This window comes from Pyrus communis, chromosome 13, assembly GCF_041283825.1.
Source record: "Pyrus communis isolate YQ-2024b chromosome 13, ASM4128382v1, whole genome shotgun sequence".
NCBI classification, from domain to species: Eukaryota; Viridiplantae; Streptophyta; class Magnoliopsida; order Rosales; family Rosaceae; genus Pyrus; species Pyrus communis.
Window position 1 is genome coordinate 23,720,011 of NC_142577.1, and position 17,990 is coordinate 23,738,000.

The 17,990-nt window shown below is 37.5% G+C and overlaps 2 protein-coding genes, 1 long non-coding RNA gene and 1 other non-coding gene across 5 annotated transcripts; 2 read left to right on the forward strand and 2 right to left on the reverse strand.

Moving 5' to 3' along the window:
• Nucleotides 1–3,319: 3,319 nt before the first annotated feature.
• On the reverse strand, nt 3,320–9,608 carry LOC137737640 (Tetratricopeptide repeat (TPR)-like superfamily protein). 2 transcript variants are annotated; one of them, XM_068477181.2, is made up of 2 exons: nt 6,756–9,608; nt 3,320–3,981 (listed from the first exon to the last, which is right to left on the reverse strand). In XM_068477181.2, the coding sequence occupies exon 1, from the start codon at nt 9,336–9,338 to the stop codon at nt 6,837–6,839; it is 2,502 nt and encodes an 833-aa protein (XP_068333282.2). In that variant the 5' UTR covers nt 9,339–9,608; the 3' UTR covers nt 3,320–3,981; nt 6,756–6,836. The 2 variants fall into 2 exon arrangements, with proteins under 2 accessions (XP_068333282.2, XP_088538994.1); XM_088682868.1 differs by having other exon boundaries at nt 6,734–9,592.
• A 4,210-nt stretch (nt 9,609–13,818) lies between these two features.
• On the reverse strand, nt 13,819–15,127 carry LOC137736977 (small ribosomal subunit protein eS27y). Its single transcript, XM_068476309.2, has 4 exons — nt 14,971–15,127; nt 14,604–14,705; nt 14,464–14,492; nt 13,819–14,339 (listed from the first exon to the last, which is right to left on the reverse strand). Exons 1-4 carry the CDS (start codon nt 14,971–14,973, stop codon nt 14,213–14,215), a joined length of 261 nt encoding a protein of 86 aa, XP_068332410.1. The 5' UTR covers nt 14,974–15,127; the 3' UTR covers nt 13,819–14,212.
• A 108-nt stretch (nt 15,128–15,235) lies between these two features.
• LOC148691972 (uncharacterized) lies at nt 15,236–16,250 on the forward strand. Its single transcript, XR_015954879.1, has 2 exons — nt 15,236–15,429; nt 15,687–16,250. It is a non-coding gene; the product is annotated as an uncharacterized LOC148691972 (long non-coding RNA).
• On the forward strand, nt 15,521–15,610 carry LOC137738512 (small nucleolar RNA SNORD36). The gene has a single exon (XR_011068956.1). It is a non-coding gene; the product is annotated as a small nucleolar RNA SNORD36 (small nucleolar RNA).
• Nucleotides 16,251–17,990: the final 1,740 nt, after the last annotated feature.

Genomic DNA, 17,990 nt, shown 5'->3' on the forward strand with positions numbered 1-17,990 from the left:
GCAAGGCATGGAGTAGATTCCCTTGGCAGCATAGCACAGTACTTCTCTCTGTCTCTGTCTCTATCTCTGTCTCTCTCTCTCTCTCTCTCTCTCTATATATATATATATAAATATGTTGTTTAGGGTTAAAGTTGAGCTATCTTGTAACTTGTAAGGTAGGTTAGGTTTGGTTGTATTGGTTAATAAACTTGGAAGGGCAAGAAAGCTGAGAGGAGAAGAAGAAGCATGATAATTCATAATCAAATGGCAGCCAACGCCATGCATGCGCATGCATGATACCTCTATCTATGTGTAGAGAGAGAGAGAGCGCTTTCTATTTGTTATGGTATGGGGTGCGTGCAGGTTCACGGCAACAGCGATAGCCCTTCGAAATTCCCGACAAGACAAGGGCTGCCTGGGCCATAAAATTCCACGCTCGCTCTCTCTTTTCTGATTTTTTGGTTCTCCCTTTTGCATGGACTGAGGCGTGGGCCTGTTCCTGGGTCCCCACCTCCTGACTGCGCGTGCAAAGCCGGACTTCGTGGGGGGCTCTCCTGTGGGCCCCCTGGAAAACCCTCAACATGTATTCTCTCCTCTCATTTTTCTATTACCGCCATCATCACCACCACCTTCTTTTACTAATCCGCATTTGGCCTGGCTAGTTAAATATTTCATTAAACTAATCCCCGTTTGATTGTTCTTTAATTACTGTATTATTTTACAACCGGCTATCATAACAATGAAATTTCTTTTGGGGATGGGTTGCATTGTCGTGGTTGGGTCACGTGGACGTTTGATTATTGAAGAAAAGTACTGAAACAGTTAGTTTGTAGTTTGTAATGGGAAAGTGAGTCTTCTTGCTACCTGGTGATCGATGATTCAATGCCTCCGCACCTACAATGGAGAGAGGAAAGCGAGAGAGAGAACATTAATTACCAATACTAAGGAGATTATCTAAAAATGAGATTTTCTATGATATCTCTAGTGTCTCACAATTTAACATCTATTTTTATGTTAATATTATACAATATTGTACAAAAAAAACATGAAATGACAATGAATCTCACATTTAAGAGAGTCATATTCTCTTCGCTTTTCTTACATCGATCATTCGTCTTGTAATTCCACTACTAAGATCTTGACAAGATGGCTCATATGCCTCATCATCATTCATCCACTTTTATACATCTACATGGTCAACTGCCTCAGACATATATAGATTAATCACATAATAAACCCCTTTTTTTTCTTTTTCTTTTTTTTCTTTCTAAGAGGTTGAGCTCGCATCTATGAACCCTAACTTTCTAGCTACAGTTGATTTGGGTCGAACAAATTTGAATTGTATATTTCTTCTGTTCACCATGTAAACGTACATTTTGTTTTGCAGGTTTCAAAACAAAAAGGCTTTGTATTACGTACATGAACAATAAAAGAAAAAAGTGTTGGTGTGGGTACCAGGCTAGGCTAGCTCTAGTTTGCTAGGTGTACGTGTACAAACAAACAAAGTGGAAGAGAAGTGATGAGTGCACATGTCAATTGTCAAGTGTCAAATAAGACAAGCTCATCGTGTTTAAATTCCTCATTGGATTATAGTTTTTGACAAAGTAAATTATAAGTTTATGATGTTTAATTATGTTATGCAGATTAATTTTTATTTATTTAGTTTTGTAGGAAAGGTGACTCTTCACATCAACACATTATATGTTAATTCACCACACTTCATCCATGATGTATTATGTATATGCGTGTATTTATGCATGTCCATCTAGAGAGATTTTTCAATGTGTTAAAAATATGGTCTGATATACCAAATGTTATTATACAAATGGTTAGATACTAGGAAAAAAAACTTAAACTACTTATTTTATGACACTTGATGTATCATACCATATTCCCAGTACATTGAAAAATTTCTCGTCGATCTTATGGCTTTACCTAGCAATTTTGTCCGCAATTATTCACCTACACAAATAGAACAAGTGTGCTAAAAATGAATTTTCAACCATATCATGTATTTTAAATAATACAATTTTATATTATAGTAGGTTCGTTCACCGTTGGTTACACTTTTGTGCCGCTGGCTAAAAATTATTGCTTTTTGGCATATTTTACATTGAACAATACGAATGCGTTTTGTTAACTTTAATAAATATCGAAGGAGGATTAGAAGTTCTTATCCAAGCAATTCCGTAAAGACCCACTAATCTTGAAAGTCATACTTAGTGAGAAGCTAATACGACGGTCGATGAGTTATTAAGGTCACAACTACGATCACTCATATGCATCTAGTTAAATGATTTTTAAAATATAATGTTGTCAAGATTAAAGCTTGACTTGTGATGTTTCTCTGATCTGTTTCTTTTTTATGTGGGGTCGTTTCATTGGTCGAGCGCTTTGAAACTTCAAACGTAGGAAAAATATATTCTCCCTTGGCAGGACCGGATGAGATACGAGCGTTCCAATTTCGTCGCGACGATTCTGTGTTTGGTAGGTTTCATAGACTTCCAACGTTGTGGCCCTTGCGGCTGCATGTTTCTCATCCACGAGACACACCCTGTGCGGCTGTGCCTTAATTTCTCCCCTCGTGAATGAATTTTGGTACGTAAACAGTAAACTCCCACGATAGTTATCTTTCTATACTCTTAGGAAATACTGTGAAACTGTAACATATAACGGTTGAAAGAGTTTACCTTAGGAGATACTGTGAAACTGTAACATATAACGGTTGAAAGAGTTTATGTTTATGTATAACATACATCCTTGTATGACATAATTTTCCCTCTTAATTTTTTGTTAATTATTTTTAGGGTTTTTTTAGCTAAAATGATCTCTGAGATAGCTCCACAGTTTGGTCATTGACAATGAAAATCGATAGAAATGGTTTTTGAGTTTGTCAAACCTAAATCATTTTAGTCATTTCGTGAAAAATGTCAATATCCTCGTTAAATTGTTACATGAACAATCACGTGACCACCTTTTTAAGGGTATTTTTGTCAAATAAACTCCTCCACCTAACGAGGATATTTGCAAATTTTTCATAGAATGACCAAAATGATTTGCGGTAAGACCAACTCAGGGACCATTTCTATCGATTTTCATTGTCAAGGAACAAAGTGAGGAATTATGCCAATCTCGGACATCAATTTAGCTAAGAAGCCAATTTTGATTGAATGGATTATAGTCTCATTTTTAATTAATTTGTGGTAGTGCATTTTCTACTTTTAGCTTCTGCTTTTGCAAATGTTTAGTTAATTTAAAGCAATGACTGATCAGATGGGCTCGCGTACAACTTAAGACATGGCCCAAGGAATATTGTACCAGGGGAACAGTGAACAAATGCTTTCTCATGAATCATACATATACATTATGGAAGTTCAAGACAATTTACATCATCTTCTCATATTCTGTTTGGAAAGTCACTCTTAACCACCAAAAAATGGAAACTAAGAAATGCCACTTACAAGTTACAGCGTACGTTCAAATCTCTGAGAAGAACATGATTTTCCTACATGATGCAGCACGACGTAACCATGAGCAGGAAACGTAGGCGCCATATAATCACAACTGAATTTAAGGAGGGTACAAGAAGTTTGAATTCAGACCAGTACAAGTAATAGTCACACATTCAAGATTTATTTATCTGTACCTTGAACTGCTCGTAAAACTGTATCTAAGTATTCTCATACGGAAAAAATATGGTTCTGAATAATTGGCAAGACAGGATTTTGACAACCTTGTATGACTTGGAACTTGGAAGCATATAAAAGCTTGACAAAAGCAACTTTCTAACCTGATCAAAAAATTGATGTAAGCAATCTTTAGCCTTCTAAAGTCACCTTCCTCACCTACATTCTCAGAATCAGAGAGGTCTTAAGTATCACTGTCAAACAGAGGCCGCTTGTATTCTCTTGCTTCGACAATGGAACACACTGTGTAGCGCTAGCTTACAAACTGCTGCCGACATATCAAGCTCCACGTCTTCTATAAATTTTAGTTATACATCTAAGTCGAGCACAAAACAAGATTCAATAATAGTTAGCATCAGCAACATGAACAATGAAAGCATAAAGTAAAAAGATGGAAACAGTAATTATCCACACAAATAATTTGGAAAAGAAGATGAAGGTAATATCAGTTTCTGCTTGCAGCGAGATGCTATAGAAATTGGACGACCAGTTAAAAACTCCAACTTTTGCTACAGTATAGACGCGAAATTAAAATATACAAGTTTATAGCTATGTACCCTGTTATTTTATAGATTCGGTGACATAAAGTGTCCAAAATTGAGTCTAAGAGAAATTAAAATTCGGAAAATATTAATCTTAGACATTAGCTTGTCCTCGCTGATGCCAAAAGCAAGTTGAGCCATTGACAAGAGCTCCTACTTTTGCCAAGTTCCCTATAAACACACACGAGTAACATATATTATAAGACAACCTGACATGTATGCAATCACACACAACTGATTCGTTTAGGAATGTTTGGCATTAAATCTCTTTCAAAGTGGTAGACAAAAAAGTGAAACAATGTCCAACCTTTGGTGCACCATCTGAAGGTAGAGATAACAAAAGGTCTCAGAGGAAAAATGAAAACGGTCAAAGAGTAATTCAACCGACCGGGAAATTGGAACAAGACAAGATTCTTCTAGGGATAGTGGGAAATAAGTAGTTGGATAGTCAGTTCTCTTTTGAAGCAAAGCCTTACTAATAAACTATATTGTTTTTCAGTAAGATGAACTGTTGCTTTCTCTGAGCTAAAATCTCTCAAATCGAATGTAAATAGTTCTAGAAAATTATAGATAAATTTTCTCCCGGGGAAGCACAAAGACAATTGACAATGTGATCCATGCAATTGAAAAAAACTGCAGCTAAGATGCAATATGTTTCCAGGTTAAGATGTACTGTATTTCCTGCAAAAAAGGGGAAAAAAAAACTGACACATAGTTTGAGGTTTGTAAGCACAAAGAAACGATCTCAAGACCAATTCTCAAAATATTTCTTCATCAGTTGATTTCTTATCATACACCTGATGAGTCAGTAGCTCTCGTAATACAGTGCATTCCTGTTTTATACTCACAGTTGCCGCCCCAAGCTCTGTTTGCATAGTCATATCCTATTATGTTTAAACTCACACTAGCCCCAAGTTCCGCTAATTTAGTCATATCCCTGATGATGAGTCCCACAAAGTGAGCAATTAAGATCTGTGCAGCAAATAAATGGAAGGATATTTCATATTATCCCAGGCTTAGATATGGTTATGCAACTATTGTAGTGATCATAGTAATAGTAGACTAAGTAGTTGGTGATGCCGTCACAAACGATTTTCTAAAGTGAAGATCCAAAGGCTAGACTTTCGCCCTAGCCTAAAAAACCACTTGCAGTTTATGATGATTTGAAGAAAGGGAAATATGCATTTTTTCCCGTTTATCTTTCCACGTAGCAATTACAGATATGCTTACCTAATTCATAATGAGATTTACGAATCCACTACCACCTAAAATGCTATCGACAAGATGAGAATCAAAAGTCAAAAAGTCATGATTCAAAATCGCAATGTTAGACGATTCAAAAGTTGAAGTGCTAATACAGAATATTTTAAAATGTCACATGATGTCTAATTCCACAAATGACTAGGAAGTTTGATACGACACGCAACATATAGAAGATATTTGATGGATACCGCATATCACCATGAACATAAGATTATCCACGCTTAGATTAAAACTAAATAAATGAAAAATGCACTCTTTCGCATCAGGTCAATGCGTTCACAATGTTATTATGCTTGTGCATCAATCTACTTGAAATGACAGGGAAGCCCACAATATAATAACCTCTCCAATGTTATACCATTAAATTTGAATATGGATTAAGGTCATAAATATACAACCATATGTATATAAACTATAATTTGGTAAAATACTAGATACACATGGGTGCATGCACTCAGATTTTAAAGGATCAAGGTTCACTTTTCCTTTAAACTGGTGTGATCCCCACATGGATAGGGAAAAGATGATCTGCAATTCATATACTCTGTAATCATCTTTAAACTGACAATGTCAACGCATGCAGATGAATGTAATCTCATGACTACAGATTAGTAATGGACAAAATCATTACATCAAATGGTAGGCTAAATTATAGTGAGATTGAACATTTTATTTCAGTTAATTGTTCTGAAACTAGAAAATGGAACTAAAAAAACAATAAAATAGGAACATGAAAGTTTCTAGAGTAAAAAAAGAACAATGAAAAAGGAAAAAAATATTCCCGAGTATCAATGAGAAAGCAATTAACAAGTTCAGTGGGAGTTGCAGTTCACATTTAGACAATTGTACGAGTCTTTTAATTAGGAAAATGCTGCAACTTTCCAATCAGCAAAAGAAATGTAAACTTCTTTATGATGATTATCACAAAGGCCACACTAGAAAGTTAATCCCTACTAAAAGGCTGCAAATGTTTTAAGAGAAATGATTAATGAATGAGTACTGCATTCGTTTGGATTGATAGATGTTGAAGATACAGCCAATGGTCTAAACTTGACACAACTTTTTCTTCTTGGTCTAGAATTACTTGAAGATCAAGAAAAAACAGACAATAAACAAGTGGGTGATACCTATGTGCACAAGTAATGGAATCAGCAGAAGGTTTTAACAGTCAATTTCTAGCCATTAAGAACTGCAATGGAATAAATTAGCAGATAAAACATACAAGATGTGAAGCAAAGCGAAAACTTGGTAAATTTCACGTACTTGGTCACGGATATGGAATTACCTGGAAGGGAGTGAACCCTTGAGGACAAGGACACTTCAGTTCAACCCTCAAGGAACCATAGATCTGAATAAAGCAGATCAATCACCAGTAATCACCACAAGAGCAAACTCCATCCTGAAAGTGATGGAATCGATTGAGATCTCTAACAATAATATCTCGCTGCACAATCTTTGATATTAACTTCACTGTGGCATGGCAATCCATACATATCCGAAGATTTTTAATGATACGAATGGGGCTCCCAGATGGTGCTCTAATCAGCCCAAATGCTAGAGCTAATCTTTCACTGTGTACCCACAAGAGACGCTCCTTTTCATCCTCTGCCACATCAAGCAAAATGGCATTACAATTGGGAACATGTCCTGCCTTCAAGGTTCTCAATTTCAACCATTCCAGCATGCCGTTGATCAGTTTCATATCAGGATGTGAAGTATCGCCCACAGTGAAATAATGTACTGTGCCCTGGTTCTCAATCCAACTTAAGCCAGGTTCCTTCTTTACTCCTTTCCTTTTCATATTTTTTCTAACATAAGCTACATTATCCCATCTCTTTGCGGTGGCATATATGTTTGACAATAACACATGGGTCGCCTCATCCTGAGGATCCATTTCAAGAACATGCTTGGCAGCCATCCTTCCAAGTTCGACATCATTATGGATAACACAAGCTCCGAGCAAAGCACGCCACACCATAATACTAGGTTCAAATGGGATTTCATTAATCAACTTCACAGCCTTATCAAGATGGCCTGATCGCCCTAAAAGCCAGACCATACAAGTGTAGTGCTCTATGCATGGTTCAACATCATAGTCTTGTACCATAGAATCAAAATAAGCTTGTCCTTGATCTAGAAGTCCTGCATTGCTGCAAGCTGACAGGACACCAACAAAAGTTAACTTGTTTGGTTTGCAATTTGTTTCCTGCATCATTTCAAAGACTTTTAGAGCCTCAAGGGCAAGGCCATGCATAGAATACCCTGAGATCATGGTATTCCATGAGACCTCATCTCGTTGCTTCAACTTATCAAACACCAGGCGAGCATCTTTAATGTTCCCACATTTGGCATACATGTCTATTAAAGAATTACCCACTACAGTATCCTTGTCATATACGGTTTTGACTGTTACAGAATGTATCTGAACTCCTGATTCCAATGCTGCTAGGCCAGAAGAAGCACGGAGAGCACTAGAGTACGTCACTTCTGTTGCCTCGACTTGGCATTTAATCATACCTGAAAACAACATCAATGCCTTCTCTCCATCACCTAACTGGGTGTACCCAACAATCATTGTGTTCCAAGATACATCATTTCTATTTGGTGATTCCACAAATAAGTCCATAGAGTCATCTATCTTTCCACATTTAGCATAGACACCCATGAGGGCATTTGAAACATAGACATCTGAATCAATACCAACCTTGGTTACATGGCAATGGATTTGCATACCGAAATCTAAATGCTCCATAGTTGCACAAGCTTGCAGCGTGCTAGCATATGTAAACTGGTTTGGAACAACAAATGCTTGCCTCATCCGACAAAACAAGTCCAGAGCCTCTTCACACCGGTCACTCTGAGCATACCGTGAAACCATAAGGCTCCAAGGAACCACATCATTTTTGGGCATCTCTTGAAATACTTGCCGAGCCTCCTCAATATCTCCAAACTTGGTGTACAAATCAAGTAATGCCGTACCCACATACAGATCCCCTTCATAACATGATTTTATCACACACCCATGGACACTCTTCCCTCCATTTAAGGCCTCTAATCCCACACAAGCCTTAAGCGCACCCGTAAAAGTATAATTATTAGGCCTGAACCCAATCACCCTCATTCGAGAGAAGAGTTCGAGTGCTTCTTCAGAACAACCATTCTCAGCATAACATGCTACCATCCCAGTCCAAGCTACCATATCTTTACAAACAACCTCATCAAAAACATCCCTAGCAACATTAACGTACCCGCAAACAGAGTAGGCATCAATGAGAGCAGTCCCAACGAAGGCACTAGACCCATGCGCAAGCTTATGAATACAAGCATGAACAGTCCAAACCAGCTCAGCCCACCCCGTCCTCACAAGCAACTTCAAAATCGTAGTAAAAACAAATTGGTTAAGCTCATGGCCTTCTCTATGCAGCCCACTAAACAACTCTACAGCATCAACAAAACACCCGTAATCCGAAAACCCCTGGATCAACGTAACGAACGAAATAACATTTCTCTTGGACATTTCATCAAACAGGTTAGCGGCATCAATTAGCATACCCGCCTTCACATACATATTGAGAAGAATGTTGTCAGCAAACAAGTCCAAGCAGCCGCCTTTCTTCAGAATCTCGCAATGAAGACCCATTGCGGACCTGGCGTCGCCGTTTCGGATGCAGTGCTGGAGCAATACGCCGTATGCGTGAGAGTCGAACTCTGAGCTGGGAAGCTCTGGGTGGGTGGTGAAGTTTGGTGGGGGCAGTTGGGCGGCTTGGGCGGCGAACCCACATCGTGAAAAGGTTGTCAGGGCGGTGGTTTTGGAGTGAGAAGCGAGATTTCCAGAGTGCAACGTTCTCTGGGAAAGCAATCTAAGCATGCCAACGAGATCGAAAACGAAGAAATATGTAGAGTTGTGAACTTTGGCTTCCTGTAAAAAACTGGACTCTCCGTTGAGAGTTTGAAAGAGGGCAATACGTTTCAGCGGGAAGGCTAGTCACCTTCGCGGCATCAACCACTCGACCATGTCAAAATTCAAAGACCCAAGACACAGACCTCAACATACCCACCATTGCACCAATAAGTTCTTGAAGCCCCAAGCCCGCTCATCCTAATTATTTTTGACAAGTTCAATTAGATGACCATTGTCGACACTCTCTAAATGTGAAAGTCATTGTAATTCTTTAATTTTTTTTTATTTTTTTATTTTAAAAAAGAGAGTGCAAAATGATCTTTTGGGATTTATGGCCACAAGTAAATGGTGAATTGCCAAGTTAATTTCTGAATTGTCACTTAAGTAAAAATTACGTTTTTAAATTATTTTTTTAGAAAAACCAGTCATTGAATTATAAAAACCTGTCAACTACATCCCTAATATTAGATTCGAAGCTACTGTACTCAATTTAAGTCATGTTACTTGCATATGATACACATTGGAGGGTAGATTGGTAATTTTCATAAATAAATTATGTGAAATCCCGTCCCCGGATATCACTATTTAAAATTATGCATTTCGTATTCTTAGTTTTGACGCGTTTGTATTTGCGGTGTATAATTTTTTTCCGATAAGTAAAATGATGAAATTGCCCCTATTGTATTAAACAGGATTTCTTTGCGGATATATTTGATCCTTTCATGATTTTTCAGATTTCTTACATATTCAGATAGTACGTCTCAATACGGATGCATGGGCTCAAACGGAATGTAATTTGCAGTTATAAATGAACGAAGTTGAGGAAAAAATGGTCATTTGACCATAAATCTGGAAGGCTCATCAAATTTGATGTGCCACGTGTGTGGATGTGATTGGAAAAGGAAGAGAGAAATGAGAGAAAGGAAGGGATGCTACCCAATTAGAAAAGAAAGAAAGGAGGGGAAGGGAGAGAGAGGAAAAGCATGAAATTCCTTGACCCGTTTCCCTTTGTGACCTAACCCGGCAGGAACCATGGAATCCAATGCTTTCTCCGGTCAAATTTTGGAGAATTACGCCGAGACACCACCTGGGAAACACTCAACGACCCTCCATCTACCAATTCCACCCCAAAGTCGATGAAATTGGGCTTGGATTCATGAAGAACCGCATTGGTGGGTACAATGGTTCCACGGCGGTGATCCGTCAATCCCGAAGTTAACTCCATTGATAACCACCACCAATATACTCCCCTTAACCTCAGGAACAAGGCCTAAGTAGTGGTTGAGGTGTTAGAGTTCGTTTTGAGGTTGAATCGAGAACACCCATTTCTAGGGTTTCCAACGGATCAAGGGCAATTTCAGGTATTTCCCAGTCGAATTAGACTTCGGCTTAGGTATGAAAGTTCTCCCCCTTACAAAATTTGGTAATTTTTGGAGTTAGGTGAATTTTCTAGCAAGTCAGGGTGGTCAGTTGCCACATGTGGTGGCGCGTGGCCCGAGGACCCACTTGACCCTTCTAAGCTAAAATTGATACCCTGATTCCATATGTGACATCCAATGGATGAAATCCCATCGTTCGAACATAGTTTCGTTAGGGTCCTCATCTTGATCATTATAACCATTGACGATCCAACCGTTGGATCATCACCAAACTTTAATGCGTTCTAGCGAGTAATATTTGAGGACATTAGAAACTGACATATTGAGAATTCGATGTACGGATATTAATGAATTGAATTTTTAAGTTTGTAAAACCAAACGTTGACCGCCACTTAATTTTAGCGATTGGTAGAGATCCGAACTTTGGATCGTTTCAAAATTTTAGGAAATTGTTCTAGAAGACTAATGAGACTCTTGGGAAATTACGGATCGGTAATTTGTTGGTAGATATTCTGGATCGAATTATGTAGGGTTGTGGACCCCACTGTTGATTGATAGGTGACTTTTGGTCAACATGTCTCAAATTGTTTTAAATACTAAAATTAGTACTACTAGAGACTAAGTGAAGTTTAGTGGGCCTACATTGGTTAGCGAGTGACTTTAAGATATGTGACATGGTTCTTACCCTGATTTTGTATTTAGTATCCTTTGTGGATATGACTTGGTTTTGATAAATGTAATTGTTATTAAAATGTGATTTTTAATGTTTAGCCATTGATCTATTATTATGAAATGTGATTTGACTTGTGTATTAGAAATGTTTGTGAAATGTGATTTGAAATGCATGTTGAAATGTTTGTGAAATGTGAAGGCTAGTAATGGACTGTTAACCCATTGTGATGGGGATTTGTTGCTTCGATATTGTTTCATTTCTCACTTCGTTGACTCGTTCTAAATTTAGTACTTGTGCTTGTTTCATTTCATTGAGCCTTTGTGAATTGAGTAACTTGATTCATGTCTTGTTTCTTCGAGCTGTTGTTATGTTCATTGCACTTCTGCTCAGTTCCATTGAGTTATTCGGAACTGGGTTTCGTTGAGTGGTCCGGTTCCCTGCTCTTCTGGATTTTGTTGAGTGGTTTGAAATCCCTCGTGCTCCTTGATTCCGTTGACTGGTCCGGAATCGTATCCTGCCTTGGATTTCATTGAATGGTCTGATATCCATTGTACTCTGCAATTCCGTTGAGTGGTCCAAAATCGTATCCACTAGGATTCCGTTGAGAGGTCTAGAATCCCTTCTACTCCGCGATTCCGTTGAGTGATCCGGAGTTGTATCCTAATTTGGATTTTGTTAAATGATCTGGAATTCCGCTTGGAATTTTGGTTCTGTTGAGTGGTTCGGAACTCAATGTTGTTGGATTTCGTTGAGTGGTGGAAATCACATTCTTCAGAGATGTAGGCTTCGGTCAAATTGTGTTGCTCTAGCCCTGCATCTTGGTTTATTGTATGTGTTAAGATTGATGTGATTGTTGAATGGTGTTGGAAAGCATGTGTGTGTGTGTGACTGGCATGATGATAACTTTTGTTTGGCTTATGGTTGATGTGTGGTGTGGTACTCTATGTTTTCTGCTAGAAAGTGTCTTACGAAAAGTTTAGAGCTTAACAAATGGTGAACTACGAATGACTTGATCTCTATGTAGGGTACGTAGGCAGTCTAACAAGGAGGGTAGATGCAACCATAAAGTATACAAAAAATTAGTAAGGAATCTGAATCTTGAGTTGTACTTTGTCCATATCCCGGAGGTGGGGTATGTTAGATATACGGGTACTTGGTGATGTCACGTGTCGATCCTGAACATATGTCGGGATCGGGGTGTGACAGATTAGATGTTAGATTCGAAACCTATATAAAATGTTAAGGGCTTATAAGCGAAAAAATGACGGTATTATACTTTGAAGTATGTCAAATGATTTAAGTTGACGAAAAATTGAATAAAATAGTTTTAAATATAATAGTAAGAATGAAGTTAGCAATTTTTAATGAATTCACAGATATATTCTACCAAAAAAATAATTCCAAGACCTAATTTCACTAAAATGATAGTTCAATGACTAAATCGGCACTTCACCCATAACTAAAATAATCTTTTCGAAGTGCCATTAACATTTTGCGACAATCTAGCATTGTTAGATCGTGATGAATAAACACTAATTGAAAGATTTAGCATCAACCATGAAAGGCAAAAGCCGGCGGGAGTTTCGTCTAGCGAAACAATTCATTCCGTACACTTCAGATTTTTAGATTAGAATTAGGCAGTTCGTTCTGCATAAATTGAAACAAAGAGATCGATTGTATTGAAGGACATTTCGTTCTTGGATACAATGATATCCTAATAAATCTGGTGTTACGCATTCCGGCAAATGATAAGTTACATCCGGGATTGTGTTGCAACGATTAGTAACATGCACATGTTCTGGCGTTTATCAACAAAAACATAAAATCTGCAAACAAAACCGTCCACATCAAATCACTTACAGAATACTGAATTCATCAAGAACACGATGCATATCCAATGCAATTAGAGAAACATTCCAACACAAAGGTTGCAAGGTTTATACCAATACTTTCTCCAGTAACAAAGATCGCTAATGCAGCATTTAAGGACAGACGATAATGCTAATACAGCGTTAATCAGCACAAAACACAAAGTACGAAGCAGCCAATGAGATCGTTGTGCAGAGAAAGAAGATCAAATCTACAAATTCCCCACTAGTCAAATGCCTAAAATCATAAAAGGAGTTGTTTGTAACAGCCACCCTTTGATTCAGTGTCGAATAAGTAATATTTCTCATACACCCAACTACAACACATGATCCAATTCTAAGCATCAGAGTACTTTCTCATAATACCAAAGGGTTATCGCTACGCAAGTGCGATTCCAGATTGCAATCACAGAAAAGTTCACTAAACATAACATAGAAAAACAAAGCATAAGCCGAATCAACGATTCAGTATTCGTCCCTCCTAAATAAAACAAGGTACAAAAACAAGGTACAAGTACAACCCAACATTCGAGAACAAATAAGTTCAGAATCATTTGAATATCAACACCCAGAATACATTGAAAACAAATTGGCATCTCAAATAACGAAAGTAGCAGCTATAACATTTCCATGACAGAGAAACTGATCACTGATAATCTGTCAATGAAACTTAAAAGGGTAGACACATGAACACTTAAAACAATGCTTCATCTGAAGTGCAAAAGATATTGTTAACCACCAAAATTAACTAAACATTCATAACATAACACTCCCATGGTAAGGTCCAGAACGCTGCCCTAACAAATTACATATTCAAAACACTAAAAAGGCAATGGGAAAAACGAGGATAACCCATATTTCAACCCCAAAAAGCTCTTCTGCAATTCCCAAATAAATGTAAATGCGATGAAAGCAAGAGCATCAGTCTCCCTTTCTTCTGAAAGAGCAACCTTCGGTGAGCCTGGCGCGTCCTCCAGTAGGCTGGCACAACACCGTCTGGCAGTTACCGCACACCACAACTGTTTGTGAGTGACTGAACACGGTGGTTCTGCACAAATGATTTTCCTTTTGTTATACTTTCATTCAAATTTAAATCATATACAGAAAACATATATAAAATCATCACAAAGTCAACGAGAAAACATCAACATGAGCAGAGCAGCATTACTTACATGCTAAAGCATCCTTGGCACTTAACATCCTGCCACATTAAAAACAATCAAAATCAACAATCTTCACCCAAAAACCCAACAATTATACGAAAACGCAAACGTTGAAAAACCTTCGTAATCAAATAATTACTAATAATTACCATGAAAAAAGAGTTGGGAGTCTGCACAAGCCTCTTGAGCTTGTGCTTCCTCTTCTCGAGCTCAGCTGGCGGATGAAGCAAATCGATGTCGTTCTGAAGCACCTGTTTACAACCAGCCATCAAAATCTACCACTAAGCGATCCATTTTCTCACAAATCCAATATATTTCCCAATTAATATAACAAAAACAGAACGACCCACGTAAAAAAATAAACCATTCAGTGGCATTCAAATATAATCTACACTTTAAAGAGGCGATTTGCAAAAATGGGGATAAATCTGTGAGCCTAATGAAAATAACGATTCATATCAGAGCAATTGGTTGATAAAATATGAAAAGCAACAGATTTAAACGTTGGGTTCTAACCATGTTGATCAATGCAGATCGTCGCAAACCAAAAAAGCCCAAAGAGCCGCAAGAAACCCCTGGAGAGCTGGAGTGCGAGAGAGGGAGCGACCGAGAAGATTTTAGGGCTTATAAGGCTACGAATATAAACGAGTGTCTGAGCTATGTGGGCCGTCGGATCCAACACAAACTTAGATCTCCGCCTTTACCCCAACACGGGGTATTATCGTCCTTTCATCATTATAAGCAAGACGAAACGGCGTCGTTGTGGTTGTCGGCAAAGGAATTAGGGTTTCGCGGTTCGATTTGGCTCCTCCCTCCCTATATATAATGCGTTCCAGAGATGCTTATGTAGTGTCTTCGTCCGCCCGCGGCCGCTCTGGAGTGCACAATGTGCTGCTCAAATTCATCGTTTGTCACCGCCGTTAGATGAATTTGATTGCCGGTAAACTCATCAAACACATCTAACGGCAATCAATGGTGAGAGAATGCAATCCTTTTCTCCCATTTATTGTATTTTTTTTTTCTTTCGAATTTTTGGTATTTATGTTTTCCATTGAAGTGTTGGTGAGAGCAAATGATGAGAAACATTTGGAAATGAAAACTGATTGGCGAAAGCCATGAAGCTTCCAAAATTCGAGCTTTTTAAAACTGATGCTCCTTCAACTCCTCTCTCTCTCTCGTTTCTCGTACGATATTTAGCTTCCTTTATTGAGTTTGTTCTTAAATCCGATTAGGGTTTGTGCTTGATCGATTGAATCGGATTAGAGGTCTAAAATTGCCTATGAGAGATCCGAGCGAACTTACTTGTCATGGCGCTCGAGTTCCGTTGCGGGCATATAAAAACCCCAAAAAGTAAGGCCTGCCTTTGAGCGAGAAGATGTTTGCATTCTCCTCTTGCGTTGAAGGAAGGCTTTATACATTATTTTTCGGTCATTTTTTCTTTTGACAAATGTTGTAAAACTCGAAAATATAAAATACACCGGGAGCACGGCACGGTAGAAAATTTCTTGGGCCGTTTCAAATGGGTTCTTGTTTTTTGATACGAGATCTCAATTTCACCCGGCCGACATGTGATATTATTATATGGGGCAGTATCAAGGTTTTGCATGTGTTTTTATTCACCTTGTAATTCAGGTTACTGCCCTAAATTTGTATCCCTTGGAGATCGAGAATTTTACCTCTAAAAGTTAACCAGGAACAGTATGTAAGAGCTTTCGATGGAAACAATCAATCCCTTGTTACAAATTTATAAAATTGTGAAGGTTAATATCGCATACGGATTATTTCGAAGTAAACAATCAATCCCCTTTACAATCCTCATAGAAAATAGTAATGATTGGATTTGAACTCTTGATGACATGCTTGCTTATGTGAAATGCTTTCACACTAAAATTTAAAATTTGTAATCTTACAACACATAAAACTTGGAAAGATCAATTGGAGGATGAACTCTTACCTAGACTCCCTTGAGCCTCTTATAACCAGAAATAATGTGTTTTTACTTGCATACAATGATTTGTTTGAGATACCGTTTCTACGTGTGTTTTGGTCCATGAAATTCCCTTCAATAGTAAGGCAAGGCATTCCTAATTATATATGATGATTCATGGATACAACAAATGGATGGAGAGCCATCTGTTACTCTTGGGCCTGTTGGGCTCTCACTTAACCTATTTGTCCAACCTCCCCTTATCACTTTTTTTTGTTTTGTTTGTGTTTTTTTCGCTTACCATTTCTAAATTCATTTGCTTTTACCTAATAGGTAGAGCTATTCATATATTTATTTTTATTTCTCATATATATATTTTTTAAATTTCGACTGTCGGATCGAATGAATTGAAGAAGACCAGTCGTAAAAAAACAAGGGTATGTGTTCGGTCGTTAGATCGAAGTACTTGAAGAAGATTAACGATAAAAAGTTAAAATGATAGGATAGAGCAAAAAGGTCGTACGAATTGACTATTTCGTCGGGCCAACTTTGTAAGAAAAGCCTTATTTTCTGGTAGTGACGGCACATTACATAAACTACTCATACACACACTTTGCACAACTACTACGACAATGTTTGAAAACAAAGAAGGCATGTCTCTATTTATAATAGAAAAGTCTGCTGCTATATTTACAGACCAAGTAAACATATAGTAAAATATAAATATCCCCTATATTAACTTTAAAACTATCCAAAATGGGATAAATAAATCATGTGGAACACTAATGGAATTGGGCATGGCTAATAAATGTATTAGGGTTCGACACTTGGTATGCAAGTGTCATCATGATACAAGAAAGTTTAAGGCTTATCACAATGTTTGCAGGAGGTGTCCTAATCTTATGCAACGCCTGAAACGAAAGATATCTATACCACTATGGTTTAATATATATATATATATATATATATATATATATATATATATATATATATATAGACACACACACATGCAAACATGAACAAAAGATAATATGCTATTTTTTTTAAATACGGGTTCTCACAAACTCAAATTGTTTTTAATTTGAAACGCAATTTTAGAATTCTAGAAATAAATAAGTGTATAATAAGGAGGAAAAGTCTATACAAATACTATCATGGAGTTGGATTTCAAAATTTGTGTAGGTCTCACCAAATGTTTGATTCCTTAATATTTAGTAAACACCTGAGTATTCTGTAATCGAAATTCAATTTAGCTTTTTGATTCCAATTACTCTTACTTGAATGTGCCACTAAATGTGACCCATAGTTCTTGGCTGGAGATGACCTAATGCGCATGAAACTATATGTTTCTTTTTCCGTGCCTATTTTAGCTACTAGGCAAATATTGACTAATTTTCACGTATTTAATTGTGTGTTAAGAGCTTTAATAAGTTGCTCTCTCTCTCTCTCTCTCTCTCTCTCTCTCTCTCTCTCTCTCTTCAGTCTTTGGATTCTGTTCAGTTATTGGTTTTTATTGTTCTGCATAAACTTATGGCATTCCCTCAAATTTCCAAGTCATACAAGTTTTGGAACCCTACAATACTTACTTAATAAGCCCTCCACTAACTAG